General features: G+C 44.1%; 1 protein-coding gene across 1 annotated transcript in view; it reads left to right on the forward strand.

Annotated features, from left to right (window-relative positions):
• Positions 1–6343, forward strand: part of AFAP1L1 (actin filament associated protein 1 like 1) — a 70176-nt gene extending 63833 nt beyond the window's left edge. The window contains exons 14-18 of the mRNA XM_066591297.1: positions 122–236; positions 1001–1165; positions 2307–2485; positions 3173–3292; positions 4134–6343. Coding sequence (XP_066447394.1) covers positions 122–236; positions 1001–1165; positions 2307–2485; positions 3173–3292; positions 4134–4154 — 600 coding nt within the window. The 3' untranslated portion in view covers positions 4155–6343. The remainder of the gene's footprint in view (positions 1–121; positions 237–1000; positions 1166–2306; positions 2486–3172; positions 3293–4133) is intronic.
• The last annotated feature ends 8196 nt before the right edge of the window (positions 6344–14539 follow it).

Below are 14539 nucleotides of genomic sequence, written 5' to 3' on the forward strand. Positions count from 1 at the left end.
ATCTGAGTTCTAAAGCAGCATGTCCTACAGAATACATGCCATTACGCTTTTGTAGTTGATTGTATTTTCTCTAGTGGCCACTAGTGGGAGCTAATATACTATTTTTTACTATTGTATTCAGGTTGAGGACCCAAAGCGCTCACAAGGAGGAACACAAGTGAAGCGCCATGCCTCATCTTGTAGTGAGAAGTCTCGCAGGTTGGATCCTGAAGTTAAGGTCAAACGCCATGCTTCAAGTAAGAACATCATCTTCGTTGGTTTTTGAAATTTTTATGAATTTCTTCTGGTATGACTGATTTTATAAAGCAACTACATTGCTGTAAGATTTTTTTTCCCTTGCTGCTATTGTGATCAATATTATATAATCAGTTTGTACGTATGGGAATGTATGGTGTTCCACGGATGTATAACTTTAACAGTCCAATTTGGCTCTACATATGACCCCAAAGGTCATGAGTACTTTAACTGTACAGTACTTACAAATGCTAACATACTGTTGCTTCATTACTCATCACCCAATGCATCATAAAGGGTATTGTGGGAAAATGCAGCAAAAAGGAGAAATTAAAAATACTTTAAGGGTGTGTGCTAAGTTTTAAACTTCTCCCCATCCACATGATAGGGGATAAGTGTCTGTCTGATTGGAGGGGGAACCCATGCCCCCCTCAGGTGAATGAAGCAGAATTCGAACATGGCACTGCCACTCCAGTCATCATTCTGGGATTGCTGAAAATATCGAAGTGCTGCATTTAGCGGTGTCCAGCAGTCTATTAGAGATGAAATTGCGTTTTTTGCCATCGCTCTCTTTTTTTGCGGAGGAACTTGAGACCTCTGTTTTCATTTTTGGTGGGAGTCCTAACAGTCAGATACTCATCACCTATCCTACAGGTGGGAAATAAGTTTTGAATACTTTGCACAAACCCCAATTTGCCACCCTTAAACATACCTTGTTTGCTTCTATAGTGAATACAGCCCTGTATAAACTCTAATCTGTTTTTAGATGCTAACCAATACAAATATGGTAAAACCAGAGCGGAGGAGGACGCGCGGAAGTTTGTGAAAGAGAAAGAACGTCTGGAAAAGGAGAAAGAAGCCATTAGAAACAAGCTGGTAGCATTGAGGAAAGAAAGAAGAGAACTGAAGGAAATGTTAAAGAATAGCACAGGTAATGTCACCCTCCTTAATGCAGTCTTCACACCTTCCGGATTTGGGCACAGATTTCACACCTAAAGCCTGACATAGTCCACAGACCTTCTATCAGCAAGTGAATGGAGTATTTTATTATATACCCTATTCACATGCTCAGGGAATGGAATAGAATAGTGAACACATTCTCCCTGTCCTTAATTCTGCCCAATGCATTACAATGACTTTAATTCATATGTGAACCTACTTGCTAATCCACAGCAGGAATCAGAATTTCCTTTGTGGATTTCTGCCTCAGGTTTACTGCGAAATCCACAGCAGATTTGCCAGTGACAAATGAGTGTCATGTGATCATATCCTAATTTTAATGGAACTGCAAAACACACATGTAAAACCATATTCTCCATGGGTATATAATTCTAGTCCATACAAAAAATGTGTTTTACAGACTCCAATATAAGCACCTTACTTGTGGATCGTGATTAAAGGAGTTGTACCAAAGTAGACTCTCTTGCCTATCCATAGGACCTCCACCTATCCCAAGAATGGGGGTTTTGTGTCCCGTTCTTCTCCTCACTATGGGCTCACTGCACCCCCTGCAGTAAGGTGATTGAATAGAGAGGCAGTCACATATGTTCAGGGTTCTGAACTCAGCCACAGATAGGGAAGATGGGAATACTGCTCTATGTGAGGTGGTTGAGATTCTGGAACACCTGAGCATGCCTGGACTGCATTGTCTGTATAACTGATTTATTTCAGTGGGAGTTATGGAAACAACATGGCACTGCGAGCTAGCTGTTGGCGTAACTTTCATCGATCTATATAGGTGTTATAGAAACGGCGTAGCAAAGCCCTCTCGGCTGTTTACATAATCCTGGCCACTCCAGGCCACTACCTACAGAGATGTAAGATGGGAGCCAGAATAGGAGATGGGCGCGAGACCCACCTCTAGGACCCAAACCCATCGCACTTTAATGGAATATCCCTGGGATAGGCTGTAAAAGTGTGAGAAATACCCCTTTAATCCTACATGTAGTTCCTGTATTTGTGCAAGTGACTGATCATTATAAAGCCTCTCTAGAGCCCTAAAGTATTAAGTATCAACTAGGTTGTCCCTTTTTCTACAAAAACAAACTAATCTTCTGTCTTTTTGTGTTCAGGAAAGCAGCAGCAGGAATTAGAGACAAGATTGGCCTCCTTAGAAGAACATTGTAAGGACAATGAGAAGAGCCGTGTAGATTTGGAGCTACAACTTACAGAAGTGAAGGAGAATCTGAAAAAGTCCCTAGCTGGAGGTCCATCACTTGGGTTATCCGTAACGGGCAAAGCAGAGAATCCAGTATGTATTCTGAATGTTACTTATCATATGGGATAGCTAACCAGGGCGGACAAATCATTGCAATTGCACAAGAGTCAAATAGATAGCGGGGTCATTGCCACCATAAAAGTAGTTTGCTATTATTTGTTAGCTTGTAGGTAAGGGACTCATCTAATGGATTTTACAATTATTGGTGGATTGTTAGAGATACATAAGGGGATGCTTTATGATGGACTACTGAAGAGCACAAGACCAATACACTGTTTTTGCTTTAACCCTTTCCAATCCACTGTCTGACGTCTTCCTACATTCTGATTAAAGCTTGTACAGCTCCAATGTCAGAAGATGTCTAACAGGGTATTCTAACCATCTATTGCCAGCCACTCCGCTGTCGAAGCCTCTCTGGCGCACACACACTGGCTTTAGCCAGCAGATGGCACCGTTGTATAACAGCAAAAAGAGAAAGCCTTTTAGGAAACCCTGAATCCAAAATTGGATTGGAAAGGGTAAGGCCCTTTTTGTCTGTGCCCAATCCTCTGCTGCTTCAAATCAAAATTGTAACTGACCTTACCGAGCGTGCTCGCTCATCTCTAGTTGTCTGTAATAAAAGTTGCTGAACTCTTGCTGTAAAGAACCCATTCCTAAACTAAGCCTTACGTTTATTATTTTCTGTCAGTATAAATGTATATTCACTTTTTGCTTCTTCAGCCCTCAAAAAGCCAACAAGAATGTGAGCGCCCTGTGCCCGTCAACAGTGCAGCAGAGTTGAGGCACAGGACCCCATCCATTGCGACGACCAACAAAGGGAAGGTGCTCCAGAAGGCTAAGGTTGGTTATGTGCCACCTCCAATGTGGTTATATACTAGATACAGAATTGTTCCCTATAATAGACCAAGTTTTGTTAACTTGTTTAGCTGTAGGCACTGAAATTATGATCTACTCACTACAATATGCGACCCTTTTGTAGACCTGGTGGTAAACAAAAAGTATTGCTGCGTACATATCTGACAATATGTAGCGAAAGGCCATCCGATCCTGGTGGTCAAGCCAGCAGTTACCTAGTAAAATTGCTTAATGTTAGAAATGTTTTGTCAGCTCTGATCTATTCATTCAAGGTACATGTCGAATTGCTGCTGATTTTGTCAGGGATTTTGGTGCGACCCTGCAGCAGATTTCAGCCTTTCAATTAAATTCAAATTGAAGGGATGAAATCTGGTGTAGATATACACCAAAATCTAAAACAATATCATATAGTATAGATGTGATGCTAAATAAATGAACAAGGGTCTGAATGTGAGCCCACTGTCAATGTGGACTAAGCCAGAAGCATTACGGCAGCCCAAGTTGGTAATGCAGGCACCAGGCCGGACAACGGCTAATCACTGGGGGTCCGAAGCGGTCGACTCCAACCAAGCATGGGTCATAAATAGCTCAGTCGTAGACAACCCCTCTAAGTTTATTACTTTACTATAGGTTTACTATAATAATCATTTTAATGTTCTCATGAGCTGATATGGTGAATGTGAATAGTAATGCTAGAGGCAGAGATCCTTTCTAGAAGACTATGTCAATGCATCAGAAGATATTAACACTAGAAAGACCAGTATACCAAGATCACTTGGCCCAACGTATGATGTCCTTAGTCTAATAGACTATTATTCTATTTCAGGAGTGGGAAATGAAGAAATGAGAGAGCGCACTTTTATGTGAAACCGTTCTGGTGAATGTGAAGCCATTGTCAGACGCATGTGCCTTATCAGATTACAATTACAAAGATGGACATGGATAGGAATGAACACTGGACTAACATGATGAGAAGCGGATCTGGTGTCATATAAATTCTTCTGGATGTATAAAATCAGTTCTTACACTAAAACAAGGTTTAATATAAAAGAAATACATGATAAAACAGTACATTGTTGGACTATGGTCATTGGAATATTTAATTTTCCAAATATCGGAAGTATCTACCATTAATGGTCAAAGCAAGTGAATGAATTTGGAAGTGAGAGCAGAAAAAGAGATGGACACCTAAAAAATATAAACTGTAAAAAGAACTACTTGGTTAGGACTAAAGGCTCATTTACACGCAAAAACAATCTAACAAACTATTGAAAGTTTGACAGATTTAGCAATCCTTTTGCATAAAGTACTAATGGGCACTAATGTCCATTAGCACTTTATCAGCTTCATTTGAGTGCAAATGAGCCTCCAGGAGCTGCTTGCAGAACACGCAGGTTGTCTAAGCTCTGCAATCAGCTGCTTTATTCTTGCATGGGCTGCCAGCATGAATACAATGTAATCTGCTGCTCAAGTGGAGAACACAGCATACTGTCTGTGTTACCTACTCTCCAGCCGAACGATTGATTTTAAGCTCACCTTAAAATCATCGTTCACCCGAAGAGTAAACAATGGGAGCATTAACACACAACGATTATCGCTCATATGCCATTGTTTTAACGAATTTTGAGTGATAATCGTTGCGTGTAAATGGGCCTTAAGGATGCTTTTACACCTAATGATTTATCGTTTGAACAAGTGAATGATGTTAGAATTTGCCTAATTGCTCAGGCAGATACATCATTTACGTGTTCTCTTGCTAAATCGTTTAGTCCCTCTCATTCACTGGTACAATGAATCTGAACGACTGAACAACCGCTACTTAAACCGTTGCATGAAATTAACAATAAGCGAATGAATTACCATTGGCTGTGTTTACAATGAATGATCATTCTTCATTTTTGGAATGATTATTATTCCATATAAAAGGGCCTACTGCTCTGCTTACAGGATGAAGCCTCTCGGCTGTCCATGTCTAACAGTGTTCTCAGAGAGTGTCTACTGGAAATTGTCACTAAAATGACGGGTTTACATAAGGGTGAAAGCCGCATACTGGGTCGTCTCTCATTGCTTTTCTGTATCTATGTACATTTCTAAAATACAAATAAGAATACAGTATCATTGCAAGAAGAGCCCATCATAGAAGGGAAGGTAGACCTTTCTATGTGTTCTGAATAAGAATGTCTGTCCTTTTACATGGTATCAACACGTTGATCCCTGTTTATATCATAATACTGGGAGTAGTCTTAAAAATCCAACATGGCGCTAAGATATCTCACCAAAGTCTCTCAATGTGTAGATATATTGAGTCTTCAAACCAGAAATGCTAGTTTTGAAGATACCTGAACTTATTGTACATGTCAAATGCACTTGAAATTGTATTGGAAGAGGTTTGTAAAAACTAATGTGAAGAAACTAAAGTTGCTCATATTCCAATGCCAGCTGTCTAATGGATAGGCAACTATCGACACCCCCTGTGTTAGAGGAGGATTTCCATCGTACACTGTTATGGATTCTCAGTAGGAAATGTTCGACCAGTCTAATTCATTGATCTGGAGCTCCCATCAGCTTATTCACTACATGGTGGAGCCCCCAGACACAAGCTGTGCATTGAACTGCAACCCCGTGCAACTGCAGGAAATAGGGCTGTGTTGTAGTTCCCTAATCTGTCTTGGAGCTGCAGTGCTTAAGTAGCCTTGTGGCAATTTATTCTTGGAGGTAGTGTGGCCGGAGTACCAGGAATTGGACGCCACTGATAATAACTGATACATATCCTAGGGATTTGACATCATTTCCTTTGGTGGAAGCCACCCTTCCCCACCCCCCCCCCCCTTTTTTTGTAAGGTCAGGATACTAAAAGGGATTGTGATAGATTTCTAATGGAGGGCTGGGGAAGTAATAAGATTTCTGATCATATATAGTATAGTATAGTGTGAAGCCCCTTCTTTTCTGCATATTGTGCCACTATTGTACAAAGAGCTGTTTGCACTTTACGAGTCTTCAAAATGTTTTTCAATAAAAGGACAATGTACAGCATTATTTGGTGCCTTTATTGTCTGGTTGTACCTCCATGTAACTTTATCTAAAAAAAAATCAAAAAACAAAAATCATATTTTAAGAAACAAAATCCTGGCTCAGTCATAAATAGAAAAGTCATATATTAGAGTGAATTTGGGAATGATTGAAATTGTACATGTAAATTAAAAACTGCCCACTTGACTGAAATTATGCATTTATGTAATCACTAAACTTTGCATGCATTAAGGCCCATTTAGATGCAACGATTATCGCTCAAGATTCGCTCAAAGGCAATCTTTTGAGCGATAATCGTTCTGTGCATTTACACGCTCTGAGAAGTGCTGTGTTGTCCACCTGTGTGCTCCAAACGGGGTATACAGAACACAACTGGAGCGCTGTCTTCTGCATACTCCTGCTGTGTTCACGGAGCGCTCAACTGGTATACAGCTGAGCGCTCTGAGCGGGGTATGCAGAACACAGCTGGAGCACTGTCTTCTGCAGACTCCTGCCGCATTCACGGAGCGCTCAGCTGGTATACAGCTGAGCACGCCGAGCGTGGTATGCAGAATACAGCTGGACCGCTGTCTTATTCATACTCCTGCTGTGTTCTCCAAGCGGGATACCAGCTGAAACAATAGTATCAGCGGTATCCTGCTAAGAACTCCGCGCTCGGTTCTGATGAGACTCATCGTTGTCTTTCAGCTAGCTGATAGTTAACGATGAGCGAATCGTGCACACACAGGGAACGATGGCCGCGTGGTTAGACACAACGATTATCACGCAAAAAATGGCTTTTGAGAGCTAATCGTTGTGTCTAAATGGGGTATTAGACACAAATGAAAAATTTCAGCTAAGGGGATCCCTGGTGATGTTGTCCACTTCACTAAACACTCTCTCCCAGTTAATGGATATTTGATGTAGACCATAATGTTAAAATGGCTCCTTTTGCTCCTAATGTTGACTATCCTTACCTCTTATAACACTGAAGTTGTTCACCAACATTTGACCCAAAAAAGGCGTGTTACCAGCTATTAAAGGGGTTGTCCCGCGCCGAAACGTTTTTTTTTTTTCAACCCCCCCCCCCCCCCCCCCCCGTTCGGCGCGAGTCAACCCCGATGCAGGGTCCTAAAGAAAGCTTACCGGAGCGCTTACCTTAATCCCCGCGCTCCGGTGACTTCTATACTTACCGGTGAAGATGGCCGCCGGGATCCTCTTCCTCCGTGGACCGCAGCTCTTCTGTGCGGTCCATTGCCGATTCCAGCCTCCTGATTGGCTGGAATCGGCACGTGACGGGGCGGAGCTACACGGAGCCCCATAGAGAACAGGAGAAGACCTGGACTGCGCAAGCGCGGCTAATTTGGCCATCGGAGGGCGAAAATTAGTCGGCTCCATGGGAACGAGGACGCCAGCAACGGAGCAGGTAAGTATAAAACTTTTTATAACTTCTGTATGGCTCATAATTAATGCACAATGTACATTACAAAGTGCATTATTATGGCCATACAGAAGTGTATAGACCCACTTGCTGCCGCGGGACAACCCCTTTAAGTCAAACCAAAGGTTCTGCCAATCTGAATGTTTGTAGTTATGACTGTACAGTGCCATGCCTCTTTTTGGCAGGAGTTACTACTGGAGAAAGTTGGTGAAGGACTTTTCATTTAAAAGAGAGCTTGTCACCACAATTTTGTCTAACAAAGTGCCAACATAGTGTTTAGAATCAGGTTTGCTACACCACTGACATTTTTAAACAAGGTAGAAACTTTTTTTTTTTTTAAATTCTTTATTTTCTCGTTTTCAATTTTCAATTACAGTGACATAGTAACGGAAAAGTATGGCATTTTCATTAAACAACTTTCAAACATTTGTCTGAACATAACTTGGACATCCTATACATCGTCTTGTCTCGGCTGCTATGTGTAATGTGGTGTTTTAGATTGCTCCTGCGTTCGTCTCTCCTCAGGCGGATTACCGCCCTGAGAACAGCGAGAGCAGTCGTTCTCTTGCTACTGGAACCGGATTCTCTGGTGTTCTTTTGCCCGGCTGTTAAGTGTATAACCGTTGGCTAGATAGAGCAGGAGTATAGCTGCCGCCGAGGGGTAGTGTACATGGGGATAGCCGATCACCGGGGGGTTTCATGTCTCAAAGCATGGTTATGTCTAGTGACCGATTGCTTCACCTGTAGTTGTGGGCTTCTGCTAGTGCGTGCTCTCATGTACATTTGCGGAAGGACAAGACATGTAGGGATGACTTACAAACAGCTCACAAGGGGGAGAACAGTAGGAGCAGGGGGTGGGGGGAGAGGGGGTTGTAGGGATTAGGGGGGCAGGGTACTTGGTACCTTAAGTGCGGAGTAATTGCCGGTATTCCTCTGAACCCTGGAACGCTATCCAGTGGTACCAGGTCTTCCTGAATTTTTCTTGTGTCCCTTTCAGAGATGCAGTAAGGTCCTCCATTTCCATAATCCGGTTGGCTGTATTGAGCCACATGCATAGGGTGGGTGGCGCAGTCTGCCTCCACAGTCTGGGGATACAGGATTTCACCGCGTTGACCAGGTGGCGCACTATCGAATTTTTGTATCTCGCCAGCGGTATGTCGCTATGATGCAGGAGGAAGAAGGCCGGGGATTTCGGGACCGGGTAGTCTGTGAACTTTGATATAATTCTCCAGACTTCGGACCAGAAGTTCGCTGATGCCGGACACTCCCAGAACACGTGCAACAACGTGCCCCGTTCTGCACCGCATCTCCAGCACAGGTGTGAGACTGATGGGAATATTGTGTTGAGGAAGGAGGGCACCCTGTACCAGCGCGAGAGGATTTTAAATCCTGACTCTTGGATCTTGCTGGATATTGAGGAGGAGTGCGTGATATTGTATAATCTTTCCCTTTCCTCTGTAGAGAACGTGATCCCGAGCTCTGTTTCCCATTTCTGTATGTATTCCGGGGGCGGTGTCTCTGGTTGTGAATTGAGTAGGTTATACATTCTGGAGAGTGTGTGTCTTGAAGGTCCCTCCTGGTTGCAGATGGTTTCGAATTGTGTTTTGGGGCGCGTGAAGGTGTTGGGTCAGGGGAGGGAGGTGAGGAAGTGCCGTGTTTGGATCGCCCTCCAATGTGTCAGTGGTATTCTGCCTGTCCCTCTTGCTAATAGTGCGTCCGTGGAGAGCCATTGGCCCTCCTGTGTGAAGTGCTCTGCTCTGAACACGCCCTCAGAGAGCCAGTTTCTCAAAGCCTTGTCTTTGACACCTGGGGGGAAGGCAGGGTTGCCCAGGATTGGAAACATTGGTGAGGGCTTAGGGGAGATGTTTGCTCTGGGAAAGGTTTTTGCTGCTACTGCCAACGTGGGGCCGATCGTGGGGTGACTTGCTATTTCCGAGGGGATTCCTGTTTGTGCCCAGGGTAGAGCTATAAGCGGGACTGACGTGGTGTGCTGTTCAATCGTGACCCATTGTTTGGATGCTGAGTGTCTGTGCCAGTCTACGATCCGTGTTAGATGAGCTGCCTGATAGTATTGCGTAAAATTGGGAAGTCCCATACCCCCTTCGTTTTTAGGTCTGGTTAAAGTATTTCGCGCGATGCGGGTGGGCTTACCTGCCCACACGAATTTGGTCATCAGGGAGTTTAAATGCTGAAAGAATTGTTTCGGAATTTGGATAGGGAGGGCCTGGAGCAGTTATAATACTCTGGGTAAGATATTCATCTTGATAATTGCCCCCCTACCAAACCATGAGAACAGGCCTTTCGTCCAGGAGTTGAGATCCTGTCTCACCCTGTTCAGGAGCACTGGAAAGTTAGCCGCGTAGAGTCCCTCAACCTCTGGTGTCAGCTTAGTTCCTAAGTACTGTATATGGTCACCTTTCCACGAGAAAGGGAAGGAGTCCTCTAGCTCTGTCGCCGTGGTCTGGGGTAATGAATGATACGTTTAGCGCCGCTGATTTGTTGTAATTAATTTTGAAATTCGATAAGGCAGAGTATTGGTTTATTTCTGCCATTAGACTAGGGAGCGATATTCGTGGGTTTGAGATGAAGAACAGAAGGTCGTCTGCATATGCCGCTATCTTATGCTCGGTGTCTGCTAGCTTGACTCCCTTTTATATCCGGGTTGGAGCGGATATGGCCTAATAGCGGTTCCAGGCATATGATAAAGATTAGGGGCGATAGGGGACAGCCCTGCCTTGTGCCGTTATTGATCGTGAATGGGGAGGAGAGCTGGCCGTTCACCTTGACCGATGCTGAGGGGTTGGAGTAAAGGCTGGCGAGCCAGGAGAGCATGTTAGGACCTAGCCCCACATGGGAGACCGTGGTAAATATAAAGTCCCAGTCTACTCTGTCGAACGCTTTGTCCGCGTCAGTAGAGAGTAGACTGATGGGGAGCGAGCTTTTTTTTGCTATGTTGATCAGGTTTATGGCCTTCGTCGTATTATCTTTTGCTTCCCTGAGTGGGACGAAGCCCACTTGGTCTTCATGGATCAGGCCCTGTAGGAATGGGGAGATCCTGCTGGCTAGGATTTTGGCAAATAATTTCAGGTCTACATTTAGCAGTGAGATGGGGCGGTAGCTCTGGCACTGCGATGGGTCCTTTCCTTCTTTTGGTATTACCGTGATGTGGGCTTTTAGGGTGTCCCTTGGCAGTTTGTTCCCTAACGTAACTGCGTTAAATGCCCGGGTAAAGTGAGGGGATAAGATCTCTGTATATTTTTTGTAATATGAGAGTGTAAGGCCGTCCGGCCCTGGTGCTTTCCCTGTGTTGGAGTCTGCTATGGCGTTTGCTAGTTCTATGTGTGTGATCGGGGCCTCCATTGCTTTTATGGCCTCTCGTGGGAGTTTGCCTAAGCTTGAGTGTTGAAGATAGTCTCTCATTTTTTCTTGTCTGGCTGCCCTCTCCCGCTCTGACAAGGTGGGGGCCGAGTTGTATAAGGCCTGGTAGTAGTCCCTGAATGCCTCGGCTATCTGTTGGGGTGTATGGTGCGTGTGCCCGCCACCGTTTGTGATATGTGGTATGTATGTCTTGGTCCTGGTGGTGCGGAGTGCACGTGCTAGTGTGCGGCTAGGCTTGTCCCCGAATTCGAAGAAGTGGCGTTTGCATTTTGTCAGGTTCGCCTTTGCCCGACCCAGGCAGTGTGAGCGTACCTTCTCTCTGAGCTGAGTTAGTTCTGTCCCCCTGTCGTTGCTTGAGGATTTGTGGATGCGTTCTAGTGTCTGGATCTGTGAGAGCAGTCCCTGGAGGTGTGCGTTTTGTGCTTTCTTGATGCGGGATCCGAGGCTAACAAGGTAGAAACTTGATGGTGAACCCAAAAACTACTTTTAAAACTTCCCACTTTCTATGCAAATGACTTGTTTCCAAGTCATGGGGGCTGGCTACTGGAGCCCTGAGTCACCTCATCATAATATTATACACGCCCTCCTCCCCCTAGCTGCTGACTTCCACGTAAGTCTTGGGGAACTCCTGCACTTGTGCTGTGTGGCCCTTTTTGTCCCCAGTACGAACACATATGCCTATTGGGTAGAGGTGTCTACACCTCGACTTCACCAGCACACTACACATGTGCTTAGCATGAAAACTTGTCGATCTCTTCCTCCAGCACATGTGAAACGCGCTAGTGAAGTCGAGGTGTAAGAGTATGCACACTGACCTGGCAAATAGCTGTGTTCCCATTACAGTGGTCAAGCTTTGTATTACAGGCACAGTCCCCATTCACTTCAATAGGAACATCGCCTGCAATACCAAGCTTGGCCACTGCAGTGGGAACGGAGCGGTCTGCTTCCTGCAGAAATCAGCTCCATGCACAAGCGCACAGACCCAGTGAACAGCTGATCAGTGCGAGTTCTGAGTGGAAGATTCCCACTGATGATCTACTGATATCCTTACCTGAGAATGGACCATCAATGGCTTACAACTAGACAACCCCTTTAAATAATTTTGTATGTGCATAATGCAATATCATAGTAAACAATTTTATCCTTATGCACACAGTCATGTTGTATGTATAGAATGTAATATAGAAGTCAATACTATACATCTACTAGCTGATATACCCGGCTTCGCCCGAGTTAATTTGGTACTGGTGTTTATCTGGTGTTCACACAGAAAATCTTATGAAGTTGTGGTTACTTTAGAGATACAGAGGAAAAAAATATGTTCACCATTTTGCATAGTTCTCTGCGTTACCCAGGAAACACTACATGGAGGTAACCATGCAACGTTTCCTTTATATAAAATGACATCAGGAAGTGAGAGAATTAGATTACGTACATAAAATTTGGATGCTAATTCTTTTGCGCTTAGAATTGAATAATCGAGTTAGGACCCAAATAACTTCCTATTTATGACATAATCAATGCTCGTGCCAAATTTCACGTTTCTACGACATTGGGAAGGTGGAGAATTAGTGGCGAGTCAGTCAGTGAGTCAGTGAGTGAGGGCTTTCGTCTATAGATATAGATATAAATATATAGAGATAGATATGCCTCCAAATTCCCACAGACTGCAAACAATGATAACATTGAGTGCCTACATAATATATAAAACCACAGTGATTGCGTGTATAGGATCCATGCATATGTGTCTGCCATATGCATGAGGGCATTTTGCAGATGGAGATTATTTCCAATATTTTGCCTTGTAGAGTGCCCTCTATTGCAAACTTTTTAGACTTCTTTGCCTATTACATAATGAATACCTGCTTGTTTAGCAAGTGGTGCTACAGATGAAAACCCCACACCTGTTCCAACCACGCAAACCTACCTCAAGTGTTTTATTGCTTTCCCTACATCCTGTAATGTGAGTACTTTCCTTTACCAGTATGATCCTTGGAGATCAGTATCTTGTCAACAGGTACATATGAAGAAAAGTAACATCATTTCTTACTTCTAAAATCATCTTGAAAACTATCTAAACAAATGCAATAAAAAATGTATAACTTTATCGCCATGCACCAATTACATTGGCAATTTATCATTTCAAGGCTACATTCACTGGCAAGTGAAATACTGGGACGATAAACTCTGCCTGATACCGCGCTCGTTAACGTGTGAGTCTCACAGTGATACAAAGTGTGTTTGATTTAAAAATCTCGTTGCTTCTGTGAAACTGCCATGCAATGTCTTTCAAGGTCCCATTGAAAACAATGGGCGATGCGTTCCAAGTGAATGGCCAAAGATGGAACATGCTGCGATTATTTTTTTTTCCTCTCGCAGCATCGCTTGTGTGACATTATATTCATACGAGCTTTGTGCGCATTGTACAAAATTCGCCCCAGAATATAGATTGTGTGAATGTGCCCTTGTTTTCGGTACAGACCAACAGTGAACAAGAAGTTGTGTTAAAATCTCTAGTGTTTGCTCTGCCTTACACATGGCCAAGCGCAATATTGGGCAGCTGATATCTTGCTGTAAAAGCCAAAACAAAAATCCCTCCATCGTTTCGGTGAGGATGCGATCCTCTGGCATGGCTTTCACCCGCATCAGAGGGTTGGCAAGTGATTCCCATTGTTTTCAATGTGAAACCTTGCATCACACTTGTGTGCTTATTGCACATCCTGCTATATATTTACCTGTCCCACTGGAAACAATGGGCAATGCATTCCGAGGGTAAGCCCAAAGATGGGTCAGGCTGCAATTTTCTTTTTCCAGCGATGCGGGAAAAAATTGCTCATGTATATCAGCATGGGACTCATTATCATGCGAGATTTGGGTCTCTCACAATACAAAAATCTCGTATGATTTTCACGGTCGTGTGAAAGCGGCCTTGGTCCTTTTTAAGGTCTGTCTAGTTACTAGGGATGAGCGAGTATACTCGCTAAGGCACTACTCGCTCGAGTAATGTGCCTTAGCCGAGTATCTCCCTGCTCGTCCCTAAAGATTCGGGGGCTGCCGCAGCTGAAAGGTGAGTTGCGGCAGTCAGCAGGGGAGAGCGGGGCGGGAGAGAGGGAGAGAGAGATCTCCCCTCCGTTCCTCCCGGCTCCTCCCCGCCCTGCGCCGGCCCCCGACTCTTTAGGGACGAGCAGGGAGATATTCGGCTAAGGCACATTACTCGAGCGAGTAGTGCCTTAGCGAGTATACTCGCTCATCCCTACTAGTTACTAATACATTGTCAACACCTGAACCCAGCATGAAGAGCCAAACTGTTTTTTTTTTGGCCCATCATAGAACTTACTGGGGGCCATATCCTCCAGGGTTTATGAATAATATCAGGTTTGTTTTAATTGCACCCAAGTATTACA

Source organism: Eleutherodactylus coqui, chromosome 2, assembly GCF_035609145.1.
Source record: "Eleutherodactylus coqui strain aEleCoq1 chromosome 2, aEleCoq1.hap1, whole genome shotgun sequence".
Classification (NCBI taxonomy): Eukaryota; Metazoa; Chordata; class Amphibia; order Anura; family Eleutherodactylidae; genus Eleutherodactylus; species Eleutherodactylus coqui.